The sequence below is a fragment of the Anguilla anguilla genome, chromosome 1, assembly GCF_013347855.1.
Source record: "Anguilla anguilla isolate fAngAng1 chromosome 1, fAngAng1.pri, whole genome shotgun sequence".
Classification (NCBI taxonomy): Eukaryota; Metazoa; Chordata; class Actinopteri; order Anguilliformes; family Anguillidae; genus Anguilla; species Anguilla anguilla.
Genome location: NC_049201.1, coordinates 49,907,285 through 49,929,076, shown reverse-complemented (window position 1 = coordinate 49,929,076; position 21,792 = coordinate 49,907,285). Strand labels below are relative to the sequence as shown.

Genomic DNA, 21,792 nt, shown 5'->3' with positions numbered 1-21,792 from the left:
CGGGGTCTGGACTGCAGCTGGCACTGGGGAAAATTAGGGCTGAAAGAGGGATGGCAGGATATGGGGAGCGCTGGCACAGCACCACCTCCTGAAACTTAAAGCGCCCCCATTCCCCCCCCCCCCCCCCCGACGCCCCTCCTGCGGAATGCAGAGACGGATCGCGGCTCGCTCCAAACGCCCCCCCCCACCCCCCCGCATCAATCACCCGCGCTAAAAATGAGCCGCTAATGGTTTTTTAATGAAACTGTAACAAATGCAGAAAGCCATTAGCGCGTGATTAAAGACGCGGCTCTCGCTTTCTCCTCCGATTCGGCCGAATAAAGGGGCCGCCCCCACACCCCCTCCCCCGCCCGTTTCACGCCGCGTCAGCCCCACGGCCCGGACGCGGAGGCGCAGCTGGCTCGCGCGGAGGAGCGGGGATTACGCGGCGAAAGGGGACTCGGGTGAATATCACACGCAATCGGCCGGCGGGACACTCTGATTAACCGTCCCGCTGACAGCGGCTAATTAAAAGGTTCTTTCCCCCTCCCTCCTCTCTCCCCCCCTCCCCCCGCCCCTCTGCGGCGGTTCAGCAGAGCCGAAGCGCCAAACAATACAAGCGCCGCGCGCTAACGGAATACGGCTTCCTGGAGGAGCCGGAGGTGCGCGGCGGTGAGTGGCGTAAACGCGCTGGGGCCATTCATCACCTCCCTGGTTAACTCCTCCCTGACATCCGGCTGCTTCCCGTCAACCTTCAAGAAGGCCCTCATCTCCCCCCTCCTGAAAAAGACTACACTAGACCCCTCCATCATTGGGAACTACAGACCGGTATCTCTCCTTCCATTTCTGTCAAAAACCATTGAACGTGCTGCATCAAATCAGCTCTCTGTGTTTCTTTCACAGAATGAGCTCCTCGATCCCCATCAGTCTGGATTCAGACCAGGCCACTCGACAGAGACCGCACTCCTCTCTGTCAACGAAGCTCTCCACGCAGCCCGAGCAGCCTCCCTCTCCTCCGTCTTATTACTTCTGGACCTATCGGCAGCCTTCGACACAGTCGACCACCCCACCCTCCTGTCCTCCCTATCTGCAATGGGGATCTGTGGCACAGTCCTCAATTGGATTGAGTCTTACCTCTCAGATCGCTCCTTCCAGGTAGCCTGGGCTGGTAAAGTATCTGCGCCACACCCCCTCACCACCGGAGTCCCACAGGGCTCGGTCCTTGGTCCTCTCCTCTTCTCTCTCTACACCCAGTCCCTTGGCCCTGTCATCACAGCTCATGGTATGTCTTACCATTGCTATGCTGATGACACACAACTGTTTCTCTCCTTCCCACCCTCTGACACACAGGTCTCAGCCCGCATCACTGCCTGCCTGAGTGATATTCAGAGCTGGATGGTCCGCCACCATCTCAAGCTCAATCCAGGTAAGACAGAGCTCATTTATATTCCGGCTCTTAACTCCCCTCTCTCTGATCTCTCTATCTCCCTAGGTAATACCATCCTCACACCATCACCCTCAACTAGAAACCTTGGCGTGGTGATGGACAACAGACTGTCCCTCACCGAGCACATTTCAGCAGTGACACGTTCATGCAGGTTCTTCCTGTATAACATCCGGAGGATCCGCCCCTTCCTCACAACTTACTCGACCCAACTCCTCGTCCAGGCAGTGGTCCTGTCCCGCCTGGACTACTGTAACTCCCTGCTTGCTGGCCTCCCAGCATCATCTATCAGACCCCTGCAACTCATCCAGAACGCAGCAGCGCGTCTGGTCTTCAACCTCCCCAGACATTCCCACGTTACCCCCCTGCTCACCACCCTCCACTGGCTCCCCGTGATGGCTCGCATCAAATTTAAAACATTAGTGCTTGCCTTCAAAGCAGCCAGGGGGTCAGCCCCTCCCTATCTACGTCAACTCATCAGACCCTACACCCCAGCTAGACCTCTCCGTTCTGCTGCCACATGTCGCCTGGTCCCTGCCCCGGCTCGCACCAGCACCCGGTCACGCCTCCTGTCTGTTCTAGCCCCACGGTGGTGGAATGACCTTCCTGTGCAAGTCAGAACAGCAGAGACCCTGGCCGTCTTCAAACGTAGACTGAAGACTCACCTCTTCAAGCTACATCTCACCTCATCACCCCCCACTACCCTCTAACATCCATTAAACCTCAACTGAGTAACCACGCGTCATGTAACTAGGTTCATCTACAACTAGGTGGGTGGGGGGTGGGAATTTATATATATTTAAAAAAAAAAAAAAAAAAAAAAAAAAAAAAAAAAAAATAGGGGTACAATTCACACTTTTTGCAAAGTTATACCTATTGTAGCTCTCTTGCAGGAATGTTGTAAAGCGCTTGTCTCTGAGTTTTGTAATGCACTTGTTGTAAGTCGCTCATGCTGGATAAGAGCGTCTGCTAAGAACCTATAATGTAATGTAATGTAATGTCCTTTCCCACCATTCATCTTCACACGGGGGGGGGGGGGGGGGCGGAGGAGCCGCTCGGCACGTCGGGAACCGCGGGCGCTCCGCGCTGAGAGCTCTCCGCGAATGAGAACGGAAGGAGCCGCAGAGCGAGCTGGAACCTCTGGGGCGTGTGTCGCTGCCAATCGAGGGAAAGCGCTGAAAAGCCCTGATTGAGCACGCTCCGTTTGAAAGGGAGAGCTCGCTCCCCGTTGTTCCTTTACATCGTTTCACTTTCAGTGGACGTTTGAGATTGTTCCGGACAGTTCCGTGTGCGCTGAAGGACATTTTAGATAATTGACAGAAGTTTCTGTCGACCGGCCGCCTTTACGATGGCTAATATAGGGCCAATCACGACACAGGGCTTTGTGGTTTAACTCATAACCACAACGGACATATAAATTGGACACTGGGTTATAATTATAATAATTTTAAAGAGTCTGAGGGGGAAAGGCGGTTAAAGCAAAAAATATATATGTGTGCACTTCATGTAACTCCAAAGCTGCTTATTCTGTGCAAAAGAATGTGAAAAATCCCTTTAACCAATTTTTTATCCCAGACGTTTCATTTTCTCCAAATCTGGAACGCCCAATTGCATTCTAAAGCCAGTCTCATAGCCTCAGGTCCATGGATCGATCGAGCTGCGCAGCCAGTGTTGCGTCAAGCGCAGCTGACGCAGCTGAAGCAGTCAGACTGCAGGCGCCCAATCGGTCAGAGGAGTCGCTCATGAGGAAAGAGACAACCGATATCTTCCCTCATAGGTCATCCATCACAGGGCAGTGCTCCAGCCAATTACACGCCTCCCCGTGGGACCGCCAGCCAGTCACAACTGGCACAGAGAGTGATTTTCATTCTTTTTTTACAGCAGTGCAGACAGTCCACCCACCTTATGTATTTTTTTTAATCTGTATTCAGACAGAAGGAAAACACAGAAGGTTAGAGACAGAGATGGGATCACAGTACAGAAAGCACCATGGCAGGGAATCTAACCCCCAGCTGCCCGGGGGAAGGGGGGGGGGTGGTGCATACATGGGTTGAGCATTATTCTATATTATTAGAAAATAATCTGTTTTTGTAAAACTTGACACTGGGGTCTTATGCAGACTACCTAATTATACATTATTACAATTCATTAATGCTGATTCACACATTAATGTCAGTCAGAGTATTCATAAAATGTTCTTTTTTGCCACTGACATAAACTGCCTTCAGGTTGTGATGCCCTACGTGCTGTATGGCCTGCGATGCCAGCTGTAATAAGTGGCTAAGCCTGCATATGAATTATCACTCTTGTTATAGAGGTCTTACAACTGTCAATGAGTGGTTACAAAAACAATCTTACAGTGTTATAAAGTTCTTAAACATTCCTTTTTTTTTTTTTTTTACAGGGTTTCAGAAATATTTAGGAGCTGTGTTGGCAGTGGAGCTTGATAATAATAAAGGAACATATCCATATAGAACCTTTCACTCACCTCAGGATCATTTCGCAGTGAGGGATGAACCAGAATGAACCAGAATGCTCAACAGACAGCAGCTGAGATGTAGGAATGAAAAGGCAACTGAAGAGAACTGGGCTGGACATGTTGCCAAGATACCAGGCCACACCCCCACCACCACCATTCTACACTATAAACATCCTGGGAAAAGTCCTTCATCTCCCAAAGAGAATACGGTCAAGGCAGCGACGCTGCCAGCGAGGCGAACACAGCCGGCTCCCCGACGTCGACAGGTAGGCAAGTTTACCACGGTCACATCTGCAAGCCATCTGCAGACGGGCAGCCGAAAAACACTGACGGGAACAAATCCGTCAAATTACTTCATTACGGAACGCCGCCTAGCTTGTAATTATGATACTTCCACGAAAACATTTTCCGAGCCTCGTTTCTCCCGCGGAACCGCACACCGCAGCGAATACTGTACATGTTTGTGTAACGGCCCCCATAAACAGCATACCCCAACCTTCAAACGCCAGGCCTGTAAAAACCCACCCAACATTCAGAGGGGCTCACTTCTTATTTATTTCTTCATACCCAGCAGAATGTCTTCTGGGCAACTCGCTGCCTCACACGCCACATGCCTAGAAAACGATCCCGCCCACTACAAAGGAGCGCCTGAGCGCCAGGCTCTCTCTGTTATCATGCTAACGTTAGCGCTGTTTACCCGGCCCGGCGGCACAGAAAGCGTTACCGAGCACGTTCGGCCCCTGCGTAACGTTACCACGGAGGCGCTCCTGGCGAACTTCCCAAGCGTGCGCCCCGTTCCGGAAGCCCGGAAAGGAGCCGTGTTCGTTAGGGGGACGCGAGAGAGCAGCGAGCCAAAGGCCGCATGATTCCCGAGTCGCGGTGATGTCACCGTCGCGCAGCGCGGCCAAGAAGGCCCGGGCCCAGAACCCAGCTCGGGCCCGGCGCATTTTAATGGCTGCCTCCTACGATCCCAGAACTGCGATAAAAGACGGACGCGGGGGTCAGACTGAGCACCGGAGGGCCCGGCGCAGGCCTTTCCAGAGGCCAGAAATGGCTCCGCCTCTGACAAACCTGAACAGGCGTAATGGCTCACAGTTGCCGGGCAGATGTGAGGACGCGGGACAGGTGCGGCCCATGTGTTTGCGAAAACCGCAAGGGTGTGGGTTCTGTTCCCGTCCATGGGTATCGGGGCGCCGTGGCGGGAGGTGCTGGAGAAAGAAGCCCGAAGCCGGGGGTGAACGGCTCGAGCGACCACGCCCCTTCTACAGAAATGACCGCGTGCCAAGGTTCTCAACGAGGCCACCGCACATTACACAACTGGGTAAAGCTCATAATCGCCCATAAGACAGTTTGCAGGCTTGAGCACGCGCGATGTGAAACAGTGTTTTGCTGTGTTATGCGCGGTGCGGTACAGTAGCCGCCGCGCCGCTAGAACTGAGCGTAATGCGTAACAAATCTGACTTAGAATAAAGCTGCTGGGCTGAAGGGTGTTCGAGCATCAAAGATCCCTTCAGTTCTTATGAAGCAAAGTCGACCAATCAGGGCTGAGACCTGAAGAGAGCCCCGGGGAGGCCTCAGAGCTCACCAGATTCTCTCCCTCCTCAGCATATGCTTGGCCCCGCCCCCCACCTCAGAGCCCCTCCCCCCATCTCACAGCCCCTCCCCCCACCTGACAGACCCTCCTTCCACCTCACAGCCCCTCCTTCCACCTCACAGCCCCTCCCCCTGTCTCACAGCCCCTCCCCCCGCCTCACAGACCCTCCCCCCACCTCACAGCCCCTCCCCCTGCCTCACAGCCCCCTGGTCTCCTGTACAGTGAATCACAATTCCTGACAGGTCGTCAGCACACATAGTTTTTATGTACTAGCTTAGTCCTAGGCTTTGGCCCGGGCTCTGCACAGGCCAGGACTGCACCAGGAGAACCGCAGAAATAACCCCAACGGGACTCTGCATCCCGCAAACTCAACTGCGCGAGTCCAGCGGTGGCCATGGCAACTCTCGTATCTGCAGCTCTGTGTGCTTCCCGTGACCAAAAACAGAAAAGAGGGAGAAAGAACAGCGAATGCTTGGCCGATGACATAATCCCAAAAACTCATCTGCAGGGGAGGGGCTTCAGAGCACAAGCCTCCCCCCAGGGGGGCGTGCGGGCTGTCTAACCGTCTGCCCGTCCTCCACAAGCGCATTTCTTCCACCGACTGCAGCGCCTGCCCAAACTCAGAGCACAGTGAGAGGCTTGTGCTCTCTCACAACATACCTATAGCCTCCGTCCATTCACAGCAAAAGGACAGAGACAGGCTCCCTGTCAGCCCCGGCATTTTTATCAATGCTAATAACAAGCCCGTTTAATTTCAAAATGGTGAGGTTTGTGATCATTTTCACTTCGCAGAAAGCAAATTATGTACAGCAAATTTTACATCCTAACTTGAGCATATGTGGACAACACTATACCACATGGAGGACAGCACATCTTCTGCAGGCAGCACCGCAGGCACCTGCTGGCTAGCTGCTAGCCACCAAGGAGTCGCTGCTGCAGGCTGAGGTGAGGAAACTCTCCCTTCGAACGTGATGTCACAGCCAAATCATGGGTCACGCTGTAGAACGCCAAGTTCAAAATTTGGGTCCAGCCTGCGAGGTGCATCAGTGCACAATGGACCAGAGCTTTAACCCCACAAAAACCCCCACAATGGTAATTATTAAAATGATGCACTGCAATAATGCAAGGACTGTAAAACAGATGATTACTATTGGAGAGCAGACTGAAATAGAGAGTGTAAGAGAGAGGGAGGGGGGAAAGGCTGTGCTAGACAGAGTGTGGGATGGAGACTGAATGAGACAGGGACAGAGGGAGGAGAGTGAGTGTGAGACAGAGAGAGAAAGCCTTCCTGATTTAGATCTGAGAGGTTATGGTTCTTTAGATGTCTCCATCAACAAACCACAGAGCCAGGCTGAGCATGTGAAGCATTCCGACAACACTGGCAAGTCCCCCCGATGCTAATAACTGCAATGTGTAGAGCCGGCACACACGCACACACATTCTCTCTCTCACAGACACACACACACACATTCTCTCTCTCACAGACACACACGCACGCATGTTCTCTCTCACAGACACACACACATTCTCTCTCACAGACACACACGTTCTCTCTCACAGACACACACACGTTCTCTCACAGACACACACGCACACATGTTCTCTCTCACAGACACACACACACGTTCTCTCTCACAGACACACACACGTTCTCTCTCTCACAGACACACACACACACATTCTCTCACACAGACACACATACACACAAGTATATTCTCTCTCTCACACACACACGTGCATGAATATAGAGATACGTTCTCTCTCTCTCTGATACACACACAAACACACACACACGTGTATGCATGGAAGGACACATTCATTCTCTCAATCTCTCTCTCTCTCTCTCACACCCACACTCACAGGGTTAAGCCAAGCAGTCCTATAAATAAGAGTGAGCCAGTGGTTCTGTGGCACGTGTGTAAAGATGGTGATATTGCGCTCTGTTAGGGGCACTGGTAGCAAACCTGATGGCAGAGAGGCAGAGCCCATCAAGATGCCCAAGTGCACCCTTAGACTCTGATATATAAAGGACATCAGCATAATCTAGAATTGGCAGAATGGTCAACTGGACTAAGAGTAAATGGACAAATTAAGTGAATGACGAGTGACTGCCATATAGTCCGGATTTTATTTTGGTCTGAAGCTTAGAAATGTGGTGCATGAAGGATGAGGTGTTATCATGCCAAATGCCCAAGTATTTATAGGATGTGACTGTCTCAAGATCTGTTCCGCTGAGTGTGGAAATTATGTTGGGTGGGTTTAAGGACAGACATGTAACATGGAGGAAGAGGGCGCAGAAGTAGGGGGTATGGATGTCCAGACTTTTCACTGTTTTACAAAACATTTTTGCTTGGGTCAGGCCTACAGCCTGAAAACCGTCCACCACACTCCACCCATCAACGCCCACATTTACACCCGCCCCTACGGACGACTCGGACGATAACAGAAAGAGCACCCTGGGACCTCGCAGGGCAGAGACCTCTGCAGGGCGCTCGGTTTAGGGAGTGCCGAGATGTGACCCTCTTCAAGGGTCACGGAGGTTACCGCGCCTGGTCCTGGCCGCCACACTGTAGCGCCCCCTTGCAGTCACGCGGGGTAGCACAGCGCAAGCTATCCACTGTACAGTTTTGGTCTTTTTTTCTAATTGCAAAAATTTGTTGACACGTCTATAATTATTTTAAGATGACTCATACTCCATATATGCACAGCAAGGCCTCAGGAGGGCCCAGAGCCAACGCACTTCCCCCAGCGTTGCTCTCAACAATACAACAAAGTGGACACCCCCCCCCACCCAGCCCTAACCCACAACCCCCCCAGCTGGAAATTATAACTGTCTCCAAGTTTTGCAAAAGATTTAAGCAATTACAAGATAATTATAACACATGTAAATTCTTATCATGTTGGTCATTTTAAGAAGCAATGTGGTCTGTGTCAAGTGGGCGATACACTTCTCAAGACACGCATTGTTTATTATCTTTTCGGGCTAACCATATGCCTTCGAAATCCCTTTTTTTCTCCCCTGCACGAAGAGTGACATGTCGAGCAATTACTCAAACTGCATTCTTCCTTTCTCGAGCCCGGATCACAGAGCGTGGCTCGGCTCGGTGCGGACACCCAACGCAGCCGGTGTGCGCCGGGGCAAGTGTGCGGTTTCACTCAAACTCAGCTGCCAAACAAAGACAACAAACCGTGAGACCCAGAACCTAAATAAGCCGGGCGGTACGAGTAATCTATATCTTACACGTAAATCCGTCCCCTGCAATTAGCTCTTAGCGCTATTGTTATCATCGTCGCAAAGCGCTCAAACAAATACGGCGTTTTCCCTAAACATACTTAGAGAATGCTAAACCGATATAAAGCGGGCCGTTAGCCGTTCCTACAGTAACAGAGCACGTGCGAGCTCTGCACATGTAGTATACGAGGGCGCATTGCCCATGTACGGAGTTCTATTCCCAGCTCGAATGTTTCATCACATTCCAATTACACTTTCAGTGCTATATCTTCACATGCTCTTTTATCGGCTCTATCGGCTGCATTATACTGTCAGAGTTACTGCGCTGTGGGCTCGAGGGTCCCGGAGCATGTGCACCCGCAGACGTGGAGAACGGACCACCCACATCCCCCCTTTAATGTGGAGCCACATAGGCGCGCGTTCCCACGGCGACTCAACAGCGCCGCAACATTAATCACGACTATTTCACCAGAATCAAGAATGCGCCGCTGCTGTGCTACACTTTAAAAGCGTTCGTGTAGCGCATCAAAGCTTCTCACCCCAACTCCAAACGTTTTTATTCTTCCTCACACGGTCGCACACACGATCCTACCCGTAGGGTCTAAGCGGGGTGTTTTGCGCGGGGGTCTTTTCCGTGACGACGCCATCCCGGCAGACAGTGCGGTTGATGGCACAGACAATGGGCTCGCCGGAGATGAGAGGGACGCATCCTGCCAGCGTCCCCGGCTGGGGACGGCCACGGGGAGACCCGGCGTCCGGTGCGTATCGATCGCAGGCCGACTCGGCGGACGCAGGAAGGCCGGGGACGAAGCCGCGCCGCACACTTCCTGTGGCCGCGCGGGATAACCTCAGCGCCCAGCTGCTACTGGCAGGAACTCACCTCGGGGGAGACCGAGTCACGGCGGAGCGAGACCAGGGGAAGGAGGCTTCCTTTGGTCTGCTGGACCGCTGCACAGTGGCCCTCCGGACCGTTCGGGGTTATGAGAGACAAAGGCAGCGGTGGGGTGGGGGGCGGGGGGGAGCGAAGGCCCGGGTCCAGCGCAGCCCGCGCTGGGACGGAAGAGGAAAAGGCAGAGCGGCGCAGCTGCGCGTACTTGGCTCGGCGGAGGCGGCGCGAAGCCGACACCGGGGCCCGGAGAGCAGCGTCCCGCCACATGGACGCTGACCCCCAGCGCAACCACGTCAGGCTGAGTCACAGGTGATGCCATCAGCCCGGGCTGCGCTCTAACGCTAAAAACAGACCAAACGCCGCTACGCCGGCGCGATAAAGGAGGAACAGATGGTCTCAAAGAATAAAAGAATAGACGGGTTTCTGCGTAATGCTAATAAAATGTCCAAAAATAATTGTAGTTTAAATAAAAGGAAAACAGAAAAATAGATACACACCAGACCTGGGTCAAAACGTTTTTGTTTTTTTTAAATACTTTGAATCCTAAAGTCTTTCAGTCCCAGTAAAATTTGAAAATGCATTCCGCAGGTCGCTAATAATCTTAAACAAAATGCTAGTAAACCAAATGTACACTCAAAGAATGAAAGAATGACTTTATTGTAAATATTGGTGGAAATATGTTTCTTTTCAAATTTGTCAGTATACAGAGTTAGTGTACTGGTGTTTGATGTGCTAAGAAATTTCAAATAGGCTACTTATTTTACCAATGTCTGCTACACAAGTGGTGTTTTCACTAAAAATTACTTATGAAAAATAATATGAGGACCCCCCATGGTCAGCTTATGTTGAGCTGGTTTATTGATTATTGTTGGACCTGAAAAGCAGAGGCCAGAAACAGGGAAAGGTGAGCCAATTAGTCCCCATAGTTTAACGCCAAAAAGACTTGCAGATGTGAGCCAGAACAGCAGCCTGCAGGCCTCTCAGGTTCTAACCGCCGGCTAACAGAAATAAACAGGTACTCTGACGGCCCACCTGGATTCTCAAAGCCAACGGCTTCCATAATCAAACAGCACATGCCATTACCAGCGTAATGCACGCAGTGAAGGGACGAGCATTAGCCCCCGCGCTGAAACCCCGAAGCTACGAACCCACGGAGCGAGACGCAATGCAGATTAGGCTACATCGCAAACAAACCTTACGAACGAGGCCAGCTACTTACAGCGAAACCTCGGGTTTAAGGAGCTGCACCTTCCCAGCACTTTGAGGGGCTGGCTGTGAAAATATACAAGTGTGTGTGGAGTCGGGGAATGAAAGGGGTGCAGTCTCAGGAGTGAGTGGCGAGGGGGGGGGACGATGACACAAAAGCTGGTTGGCAGGAGAGACGGCCCAGGCGGGGGGGCCCTGGGGTGTTTCTGACAGGCTGACCAGTCAGGCCCAGTGTAAACACCCCACATCTGGGATTTCCAGCCCCCCCTTCCCCCCCCCACCCCCTCCTCTGCTCTGCTGCCGTTTCACACCACTTCTTAACGTGGATACGCTGTCCTTCCCTCATCCCTCCTTCATTCCTCGCTCATTTCACTTCACGATGTCATGTTCCATTCCCCTTAATTCAACTTCTCTTGCTCCGAGACGCAATTTATTCTAAGAAATTCTTAAAACGAGGCTTATAACTTGAATGGCATCAGGACGTCACAGACGCAGTCCAAACACTCCGGCCAGCGGTAACGCGAGGCTCACATTCTCAGACACTGAGCCTGAGGAAAACAAAATCACTGGACTGCATTACAATGCGATTCCCCATATTGGAAACATACCGCCATTGTCTGACTCCCCGCTAACAGCGCCATGCTTTCTCCAGCCCCCGGCGGACAGCGCACGCTTTGCGAACGACAGAACACTTATGAACGGGTGTGTGGGGGGGGGGGGGGGGCGCACGACGACGTCAGGCTGACTCGCAGGTGAAGGTCAGCCTGAAGAGGTGCCGAGGGCGTGGCTTTTCCCCTCTGACGGGCGAGCGTGTGGGCGGGCGAGCGGGCGAGCTGGCGGGCGGGCGAGTACCCGGGCGCGTGCGGGCGTTGATCGAGCGGATTTACGGCCAAATCTCCGTGAGCCATTTGCCCTCCGTGAGCCGGGGGAATCAAAGCGAAGGTTTCCGGACGGCGCTGGTCGGAGATTATCCAGTTTGCGCTATCTGATTACAAACTTCCAAGGGCTGTTTTCTTTTCCGTGTTCCGCTCTTTCCTTACGGTTTTATCTCCAAACAGAGAATGAGCTCCAGGGTCAGGGTCCAGCTTTTTTTCATGTACCCAGAAACATTAGTACTGCTGATGCTGCTGGCACACCAGACCTCAGAACTGAGGTCAGAACATACCTTCCTACCGGGACTATAGAGAAACAGGTCTTTACACAGGCCTGGCAAGAAATCAGCTTTTAAAAGACCATGGCCACTCATAAACAGGCAGAAGAGAAGAGAAAGTCCAGGGCCAAACTGGAGGGTTGTGAATCGGAAATCCCTACAGAGACACTGCAAGCTTCCATGAATGATGTAACCTTGTATGCAAATAAAATACACAATCATGTTAACAAATAAATTAATAAACAAAATAACTGACGTCGGAAATAAAGTCCAAAAATCATATCAACTAGGCAAAACAGGAATGAGTGTATTAGTAAAAATCACTGTGCGAGTCAAACCAAGAACATAAACCTTTCAAATGTAAAAAAGAAAAAAAACCTTAGTGGTAGAGTGGCATGGTTAACAGTTTAAAAGTGAAATGATATTCTATTTCACCAGAAAAACACATTATTTATACCGCGTGAGGTTGTGGGGGAACTAAAAATAGTCTTTAAGGAAACTATAAATATCCCTGAATAGAGGCCAAACAACACACGAGCTGAAGGCCCCTCCCCCCTACTCATCTCAGAGCACTGCTCCAATCAGATCCTCCACATCAGCAGCAGCAGCAAAAGTCCCGTCCTCCCACACGTCCTGTCAGACACAGAGCGACCTCCAAAGGGAACCCTCTCTGGTTTCATTAAAAAAAACACCTGCATCTGAATTATTCACAGCAGTTATAGTTATAGTATATATAACCATTCCTCAGGAGGCAGTGCGGTCTGGCAATCGGAAAGTTGCTGGCTCAATCCCTGGCCCTCTGGGAAAAAGTGCTGAAGTGTCCTTGAGCGAGACACCTAACCCCTAATTGCTCCTAACGAGCTGGTGGGCGCCTCGCATGGCTGCCTTTCGCCGTTGGTGCGCGAGTGTGTGTGTGAAAGGGTTAACGAGAGGCATTAATGGTAAAGCTCTTCGTGTCACCGTAGTTGCTGGGAAAAGCGGTATAACAATGCATTCCATCTGCCGTGCAGTCCTGACAGTTGCATTGTTATATATAGGCCTAGCCACAGCAGGGTCGGTCACAGCCGTTTCCGGCCTCGTCTGGTCTCCGTGATCACGGGTCTCTCCCCAGGGCTCGGGGCTGCTTGTCCTCAGACATTGGGATGTCCTCACACTGCTCTGTTCTGTCAATGTTAGCAATTATCTCTTTAACACAGCAGACCAGGGAGCCCTGGTGCTGTTTCAGTGCAACGGCTGGCTAAATATAGCCGAGGAATTCGACAGACACCACAAGTCTAGAGAACAGATGACATGAGGGGGTTTTTTTTTTCCCTCAGCCCCAAACCTAATTTTGTTTTTTTAAAGCAATTTAACTCTCGAAAGTGTTACGCTAGAGGACAGACGACAGCGAACTGATGTGGGCTAGACACTTTTTCAAGTTTTATAGAGGCCTGGTGTTGGTACTGTAAACGACCTGGTTGCGCGTTATTCTAGGGAGCGCAGCCGCTAACCGCTTCTCACAGCCCACACGAATACCAGGCAAAGTGGAGGTTGTGTGTGTGGGAGAGGAACGTGCTTCCCTTTCCAAGACTAAAAGCCTACATCACAAATGATTTAAAAAATAATTAATTAAAGAGATTGTACCCCTTCCCCCCCACCCCAACCTCACAAAAAAGCTAATTCTCTTTTAGAAAAGTGTCCTCAATTCATTGAAGTATTTGTTTGAATCGCTCCATCAGAAATTGACCCCCATCACCCCTTTTCTGGTCCCCCAATCTGTTCCCAGTGAAAAAGGAAAAGCCAAAAGTAAAACTATGGCCTAAACGGAGCTTGTGACCGAAACACCCAACTCTCATCAGAGAAAAACGAAACAACGGGGGGTGGGGAGTTCTCATTAGGAGCTATTAATACCCGCGGTTAGCGAAGAACGGCGTACAAATTTCGATGCCATTTGGGACCTATCCCCCGTTCCGCGGAGCGTTCCAAGGCTTCTTTTTTTAAAGACGGGTGCAGATCAGAGCCGAGCGGACTATCTGATGCGAGACGTGTGTGGTCTCTGACGCTGCGCCGCACTCCGGGCCTTTCCACCACGCGGCCTGGATGAATCGACGAGCAGAGGGAACCAGAAATCACTTTCCCCTCCGATGCAGCGAGCGCACAGAGCCGAAGGTCGCGCAGGAGGCGACGCAACATGTCCGCAAGTCCCCGCTAACGAAGGGCGCCCCTTAACCATAAACCGGGATCCGTTTCCTGGATTAGGTGCACGAAAACCCCAACCTCGAGGGATGGAGCCCTTCCAGCTGAAAACCCCATTTACTCCTGGACTTCCTATTCACGTCAAGCCTTCAAATTATCCAATCACAAGCAGCGGCTCGACGCAACTAGCAGACCCCACAGCCCTCCAGGACTGGAAATGGCCCTCTCCACCAAGGTTTGAGGCCAACGTTAAAAAAAAAAAAAGATTACAACCACATGGTTTTATTTGCCTTCGATTTATAGACTTTTCATAAGTCTAAACTGAAAATAAGAGAAGCTGCATCTCTCAACAAACTGCGAAGCCCAGGTCAAAAGTATGAATGTTCACAGCTTGGCGAACTTCAAAGGGAAATGGCAGCAAATCATTAATATGAATGACAGGAAATAATATTCTGACGCAGTGCAGAAATAGGATGGTGCACTTTGAAAGAATACGCAAAATTAATGCGTAACATCTGACCACATTTTTTCCCATATATCTAAGCTGAAAAAGTCCTCATTATATACCATTTTAGGTAATTACTCTGTCAGCAGGAGCTGTAATCTCCAAGTGCAACTAAAAGTGGAACTCTTTCCAGTTTTGCTGGGAGCTAAAATTGCATTCTTGGTTCCTTGCCGATGGGCACTAAAGAGATTCTAATATCCAAATCCCAAAGAGGAATTAGTACGATGAAAATGCTCTGAAAACGTTACTTAAATTACAGAACCCTCGCTGAACTTAAAAAGTTATGCGGATGTTTTCTTCAGGGCAGAATTTCATGTTTTTAACATAATTGCAACAAAAAAATTACTGCATATTGTATTAATTACATTATTTTCCATGTTGGTTAAAGTTTCCTAAGACTAAACTAAAAGTATCCAATAAATGTTTTCTAATGAAAGGGGCAGAAACTACAACAAGTGCAATTACAATGAGAGTTAATCTATGTCACTGAAGATCTGAATTTTCAGCTATAAGCACTGGACAGCATTACCTTCTTAGTTAAAATTTAGTTTCCTTTAAAACATCAAAATGATCTTCCCATCATTTCAGCGTTTTGGTTTGATTTTGAAGAATACTAAAGGTTATCTGAAAATACTATTAGTAATCCCTCCAAAATAAAGTTTTGGTAAAGTTTTGGTTTGAGTGCACAAAGCACAGGCCAAGTTCAGGCTTAACCGCCTGATTAGTTTGACTGATAAAAGCGATGGCGAACTAGAGATATGCAAGTCACTATAAGCTGAAATGAGATTTATGTACATTAAACTATTTTAATGTTTATATCATGTTCCTATTTCTTCATAAATCCCTTAGTTGTCCTTGAAAATCCCCTTGACAGGCTGTAATTAGGACAAATAAGACAGATTTAAAGGATCGTTTTTCCCTCCTCAGTTTGAAAAAAGCGCTATCATAGAACAAACAACTGGTAGGATTTATCCTACAGTGGAGATTTCTGAAGTCAGTGACAACCTTTGATGTAAAGTAGTTTAATACCTTTTAAGAAAGCATAAATATAACTTATGACGCGCAGCTTTTCTTAATCAAATGAAGAGACTGCCTGTTTGGCATTCCTGGGTCTCGGGATGGCAGGACAGTGGAGGCTCGCTACCCCCCCGTCAGATAGCGAGGGGCTGCAGCCTTTCGTTTGAATTCCACCGGCCGGAGCTTCTGTTGGGGAGTCTGGCGGCGCTCCAAAACGTCGTCTCCCCGGGTGCGCATACCATCAAATAATTTGTCCAAACGTCATCTACAATCTTCCCAAAAATCCTTTCTCGACCTGAGAAATCCGAGAAAACATCTGTAAGGAATACCTGTTTTCAGAGCACGTGAGCACACGTCGCATCGACGCCTCCTGACCTCGAACGGTGCGCGGAGCAGAAAAACAAGTCTGGATTTCCATAATGGCGGAAACACGATCGCTCCAGCAGTAGCCACCAGCGCAGTACGATATTTACCATTAGCGCAGGGCTCCGAGGGATCATGTGGTACAGATCTGTTGCGGCGGTCCGCATAATTAGCTGTAATTGACTTCTCCTGAAATGCGTTTCTTATGGGACATCTGGCCTTGAAACGTCCACCTTCCTGTAGCGCGGCTGCTCTTAACCCGCCTTTGCATTCGGCGGCTGCCTGGGTGGCGCAGGTAGGACCAGGCTCTTCTCACGAAAATGTCCTTCGTACTCCATTTCCCAGTACGAAAATATTTCAAATCAAACCTAAATAAAATAATATAAATATTACTCTTCCCTGTAATCTTTTTCAGATTTCCGTCTCCGCAGATGCACTGGCGTCCTCCAGCTGATAGATGGCAGACGCGCTCCCTTTTTATGCGTCATGTGCTCAGCTGTAGTTAATAGCCTCTTCTCTCTAGGCACAGACCAGTGTGGGCTATACCAACTTTTGCCAAGAGGGATGGGGCAACCTCTAAATGGGTGTGCTGTGTGCCCAAATGAATCACAGTGGCACTGAAACACGTGCTGGTCGAGGCATGGGCCCTACAAGCCCAGCACTTTTCTAACTAAAGCCTGGATTAACCCCCCCCCCCCCCCCCCCCCAATAGTAGCACAACCAGGAAAATGGCAGTTACCGAAATAAAACGGGCTCTAGTCTTGCTTCAGGCTGGTGACACTAGGGCTGAAAGATTTGGTTTATGTCTGGCCTGGGGAACATCTTGCCAAGAACTGTATAACCTATAAAACACTCCTGCCCTGATCAGCACTATCGTTAATTATGGCATTATTTAGGTAGCTGTACAGAGGTGACAGCACACTGAACAAGAACAGAAACAGCCCCTTTTCCATTCGAAGTCTTCTGGTTGGTAGAACTAGCTCTCATGCATAACATAGAAAGAAAGTGAGGGCCGGTACTACTTCTGGTTACCTAGCGGTCGTGAACTTGGGCAGCCTACAGGCAGCCTTCCAACATGTCAGCTGTCATTAGCTCAAAGACCTCACCTGAAAAATATATTAAGTACATCCAACATCCATCACATCCACCCCAACTTTCCACATGACTTTGCATACTTTAGGCAGAGCAATCTGTTGCAGACATTCTATAAAGCCAAGAAATGGGAGTTTAGCACATTGACCCCAAAGCCAGCGTTAACTTTCATAACTGCATAATTGGCAAGGGTGCAGTATGTACATCACTCAAAACATCAAGGAAAAGACCACAACAACGGTCCATAAACCACCATCCGAACTGGCGACCCACACATCAAACCATTTGCCCCAACACTGTTTCCTGTACTGGCCCGTAAATTCACTTTCCAACAAATTTATTTGATTAAAATATTTTGGTTTCCAAAAGTTTAATGAAAGCACTTTATTTCAGAGACGCAAAGCCACAGACATGTTACTTCTCATTCTGCAGGGTCGGAGTTAATGAAAGAAAGCAGAGACGCACACAACAACTCCTTTGCCAGATCACTAAATGTGGCGAGAATGCACATTTATACCGTCCTTAAAGTTGAACTCTAATTCACGCAAGAGCTGTTTGACAAAATCTGCAGGGTCACGTCCTTTGCAGACAAAATTTCACCTTCATCCAAATTTGTCCGAATGTACATTAACATTCCCTATTTGGCTGCTGAGTGTTTCATTCTGCTAAAATGCCTGGTTCCACTGTGTGGGCAGGACCCACTGTCTGGCATAAATACTGACTGTACCAGTCAGTGCCAACTGCTGCCAACAGCCCCACAGAGCGGTGCATAACTGCCCATAGCACCACCCAAGGGAGACAGCTGGTAGGGCATTCCCAAACTCATATAGCCCCACAACTAAAAGGTGCAATCCTACCATCACAGTTAATGCCATCAGTCTGGAGTAAGGCTAATACAAAGCTTTAAAAAAATATTTATTTCAGTCATACTCCTGATGTTTATTTTAAGTTAATAATTTGATTAACTGATATATGTTTGCACAAAGACACTGACAAGCTACCCAACAAGACATCTCACTTTCCATGAGAATATGATTTTTTTAATGTGTGATATCAAGACTTATTGCCAACTAAGCATCTTGTTATGAGCAAAAACATTGACTACTTGTCAATTTTTTTACATTCAACTGAGGTCAAGGTTGCACTGTAATTTTCACGCAATGTGCTACTGTTCGATTTCAAGCACAATTTTATCATACTAGCGATAAAGCAGAAATACACGCAGACAGGACTAACAGGACTGTCGTAGAAACAGAAAAATATCAATACTGACTACAAATACATCATCCTTTCGAGATGCACATATTAACAGTTTAATAAACGGTTAATACATTTCTGATCTTGGCTTTGCACCAAAGCCTGTCTGTTTCGCATAAAGGAGGCCTTATTTTACCAAAGGAATTAAAAGAGCATTTGCAAATGTTTAATTCTGGTAGCGTGAATGACGACACTCTTTCATCGCGACGTCCCCAAATGTGCTCTTTGTTGAAGGCTCCTTTAAAGCCATGGCCAACGTCTGTCTTCTTTTTCCCCCTCCAGCTTTTGAAAACGTGGATCAAAATATGAGGCACGGCGTGCGGGCATGACATCATTCTCCACCAAAGCGGCCATGATTTATTTGCTGCTGGCCTCTCCCCCTTTCGCTTGCTTGTATTGGATCGTTATTAGCCCGGTTCATCTAGGACCGCTGAGGGACATAATTAAGCATTGAGGAGTACGATCAGAAAGAGCGTTGCTAAGCAAAGTCAAATTAACAAGGTCTAAGCCCTCTTGGTTAAGAACATTAATGCAAAATGAGAATGGCGATACCGCTGTTGTTCTTAAGTCTTTGTAAAATGTTGTTCTTTTTTGTTTTCATGGAGAGACTATATTTTCAGATTTCAGCCTTGGGGATGTGTGGATAATCTGCACAGCTCAGCTGGAGGACTCCAGAGTTGGCTAAAAGGTGCATCATCAGGCTGAATGAGGACTGGGGGAATATGTAACGTAACTCAACTGCCACATAATCATGGGGTCAGCACAATTACTGTCAGACAGTGACACTGCTACAAAATATCAAAACTCTTGACTGGACCACAGACAGTCATACCTCAAGAATGTCTAGGTAGAAAAGCCAAAGATTGTGAAACTGGTGTTCTATAATCTAAGGGCTCCAGAAAGTTTCTCCCAGTGGCTTGAATCTCTGTGCCCCCCCCCCCCCCCCCCAACAAGATCATAATTCATCTGAAGAAGAGAATAACCAGTGCTCTATTACTAAAAACCACCCCCAGAGGTTCGGTGGACTTCTTTCATGACAGTCTCCACCAGGTCAGGTTAATAATGCCACAAGGGTCTGCGATATGCGAGGCTATGACACCACTGACCTGAGCCCCATCCTTCAGCTTTAAGATGCACTCCATGGTGTTGATGGTGATGACCACGGGCTCTGAGCCCAGCTTGGTCCATGGCACATGGATGCGCAGCTCATGGATGTGGCCACTCAGGAAGGTGAAAGGCAGCTTCAGCTCCTACGGATGGGGAGAAAGACCAAACCTCAACAGCCAGACCAACTTCACTTCACCTGCATGGAGGGAAAACCACAAAAACTAGGACCCTACATACCAGTACAGACAAACATCTTTCCCGGACAGAAATTAGGCAAGACAATAAGGCGATTGTAAAAACAAACCTCTTCACAGATACAAACAGTAAAAAAAAGTTCTTCAAATCGCCTCTGAAACCAAATGTATGGTGTTTACAGGAAGGGAATCGCAAAGATTCAATTATGTACGATGAGTGTACATGTTAAGCATCAGTAACTGTCCTAAAGCTAAAGTCTAAAGTTTTTTAAGAAAATAAAAAACATCCCATGGAATCGTACAAGCTCTGCTGTCCAGCCAAAGGCTAATAATTAGCTAAATGCAACTGAGGAAGAGCTATAATGGATTTTCACATGCCTGTTTCAAAGACAACATTATTTCACTTAAAGGATGGTTTTAAAATTATTCCTTTGCAGATTAGACGTGGCCAAATTCAATAAAGAGACTACAAACTACAAAAAGAAATAAATACTGCCGGCCTTTAAAGATAGCATTACACTTCTAAGGAGCAGTATGTTCCCAGTGTCAAACTGTCAAAAGCTGCTTTCAATGAGAATTTTCATCACATTCCCTGTTAGGTATTGTTTTCCGTCTGCTATTTTGGAATGGCTGAATCATTGCGGAAAGAAGAAGCACTCCTAGTACATGGCAGCCTGAACCTTTACATATTTTACAAGTACAAGATCAAACTGTACCAAAATACATAGCAAATTGGAACAGTCTTCCAAAAAAAATCCATCAATCTAAATACAATGAGAATGGCTTGAAAAATTAAATACCAACACCAGACTTACATTTCTATTTTAGTTCTGATGTGAGCCAGGGATACAATGAGTTGAAAAGCTATATTAAATTCAAGGTCTCAATAATTTAAGGTGAAAAAAATCATCTGTAGTTTCGTGAATTTCAGGGAAAGAGAAGGTCATGCACACTAATTAGACTGTCGTGCTTGTTTACTAATACTGTGTTCCATTCTACATTGCTACTGTTTTTCTTTACAACCAAAAATTCTGAAAACAACTAGAAAGTGCTTCACACAGTGTCGACCTGACAAGTCAAGTTACCTTACTTACAATATTGCTAGTTAACAGGATTGTCAAGCCGGGAACCTGTCATTTGAACTACTTCAGAAGTTCAAATGACAGGATACCATTACTGAGTAGCATGATGCAGACTTCAAAGTTATCACATGCTTTGTGCAAAAGCCCCAGGTGATATGAAAAACGAATTTTCAGATTAGCTTCAGGTCTATTTACATGTCTATGGACGCATGACTTTCAGATTCAAGAGGGAAAAATCTATCCAGACTTCAGCTTTTCAATAATCCTATATAACACAATAAAAATACAGACATAATTATACTGCCTATTGAGTAATATAAATGATATGTCACTGCATATATTAAAATGCCACTCAAACGGGAAATTTGCATCTTACTTGTAAAAATTAATTCCTATGTCAAACGCTGAAGCACAAACAAGTGTGGTGGAGCCATACAGTACCTGTTCCAGGACGTCCAGCTTCAAGTCCAGCTTGCTGAGGACAACATCTCCTCCCCAAAGAGACAGCTGCAGGTCTGAGGGCTTCAGGTTCTTAATGTAGCGGTTTACATAGCTCATCAACAAGGGAGTGACGTAAGACTCCAACATGTCGAGCACCCTCAGTGCTGTCAAAGAGAAGAAATAGAGGATTATAATAACAGTCCACACATTATATAGCCCGAATGCTTATAGATTATTACATAGATCATACACAACTCTAAGAAAGAAGAATGACTATTGTTTTATAACACTGTCATATTCAAGTAAATTTAATAAGAAGGTTGAACTACAAATTTGTATGGATGTGAACTACACCTGGAGAGAATCCAAAAAACCTACTGTCTGGACATATCAGTGTCTATAAATCTTTATTAAAGTTTTTCATAGCATACAGTACTCTACATTTGCTCCTGAAAATTGATGTGTGCAAACTGAAAAAATAATTTAGAAGTATATCAACTAACTGGGATGCATTAGTGTTCTCCTAAATTATTCAACTTAGGGGCATATTGGCTCCTTTGGGAAAATGTTAGAGCCCTAGCACAAT

At 48.0% G+C, this 21,792-nt stretch overlaps 1 protein-coding gene and 1 long non-coding RNA gene across 2 annotated transcripts in view; one reads left to right on the top strand and one right to left on the bottom strand.

The window, feature by feature from the left end:
- Positions 1–21,353, bottom strand: part of LOC118212693 (vacuolar protein sorting-associated protein 13B-like) — a 303,731-nt gene extending 282,378 nt beyond the window's left edge. Inside the window, 2 exon segments of the mRNA XM_035390874.1 lie at positions 19,489–19,632; positions 21,207–21,353. Coding sequence (XP_035246765.1) covers positions 19,489–19,632; positions 21,207–21,353 — 291 coding nt within the window.
- On the top strand, positions 682–1,526 carry LOC118212711. Its single transcript, XR_004762292.1, has 2 exons — positions 682–807; positions 883–1,526. It is a non-coding gene; the product is annotated as an uncharacterized LOC118212711 (long non-coding RNA).
- Positions 21,354–21,792: the final 439 nt, after the last annotated feature.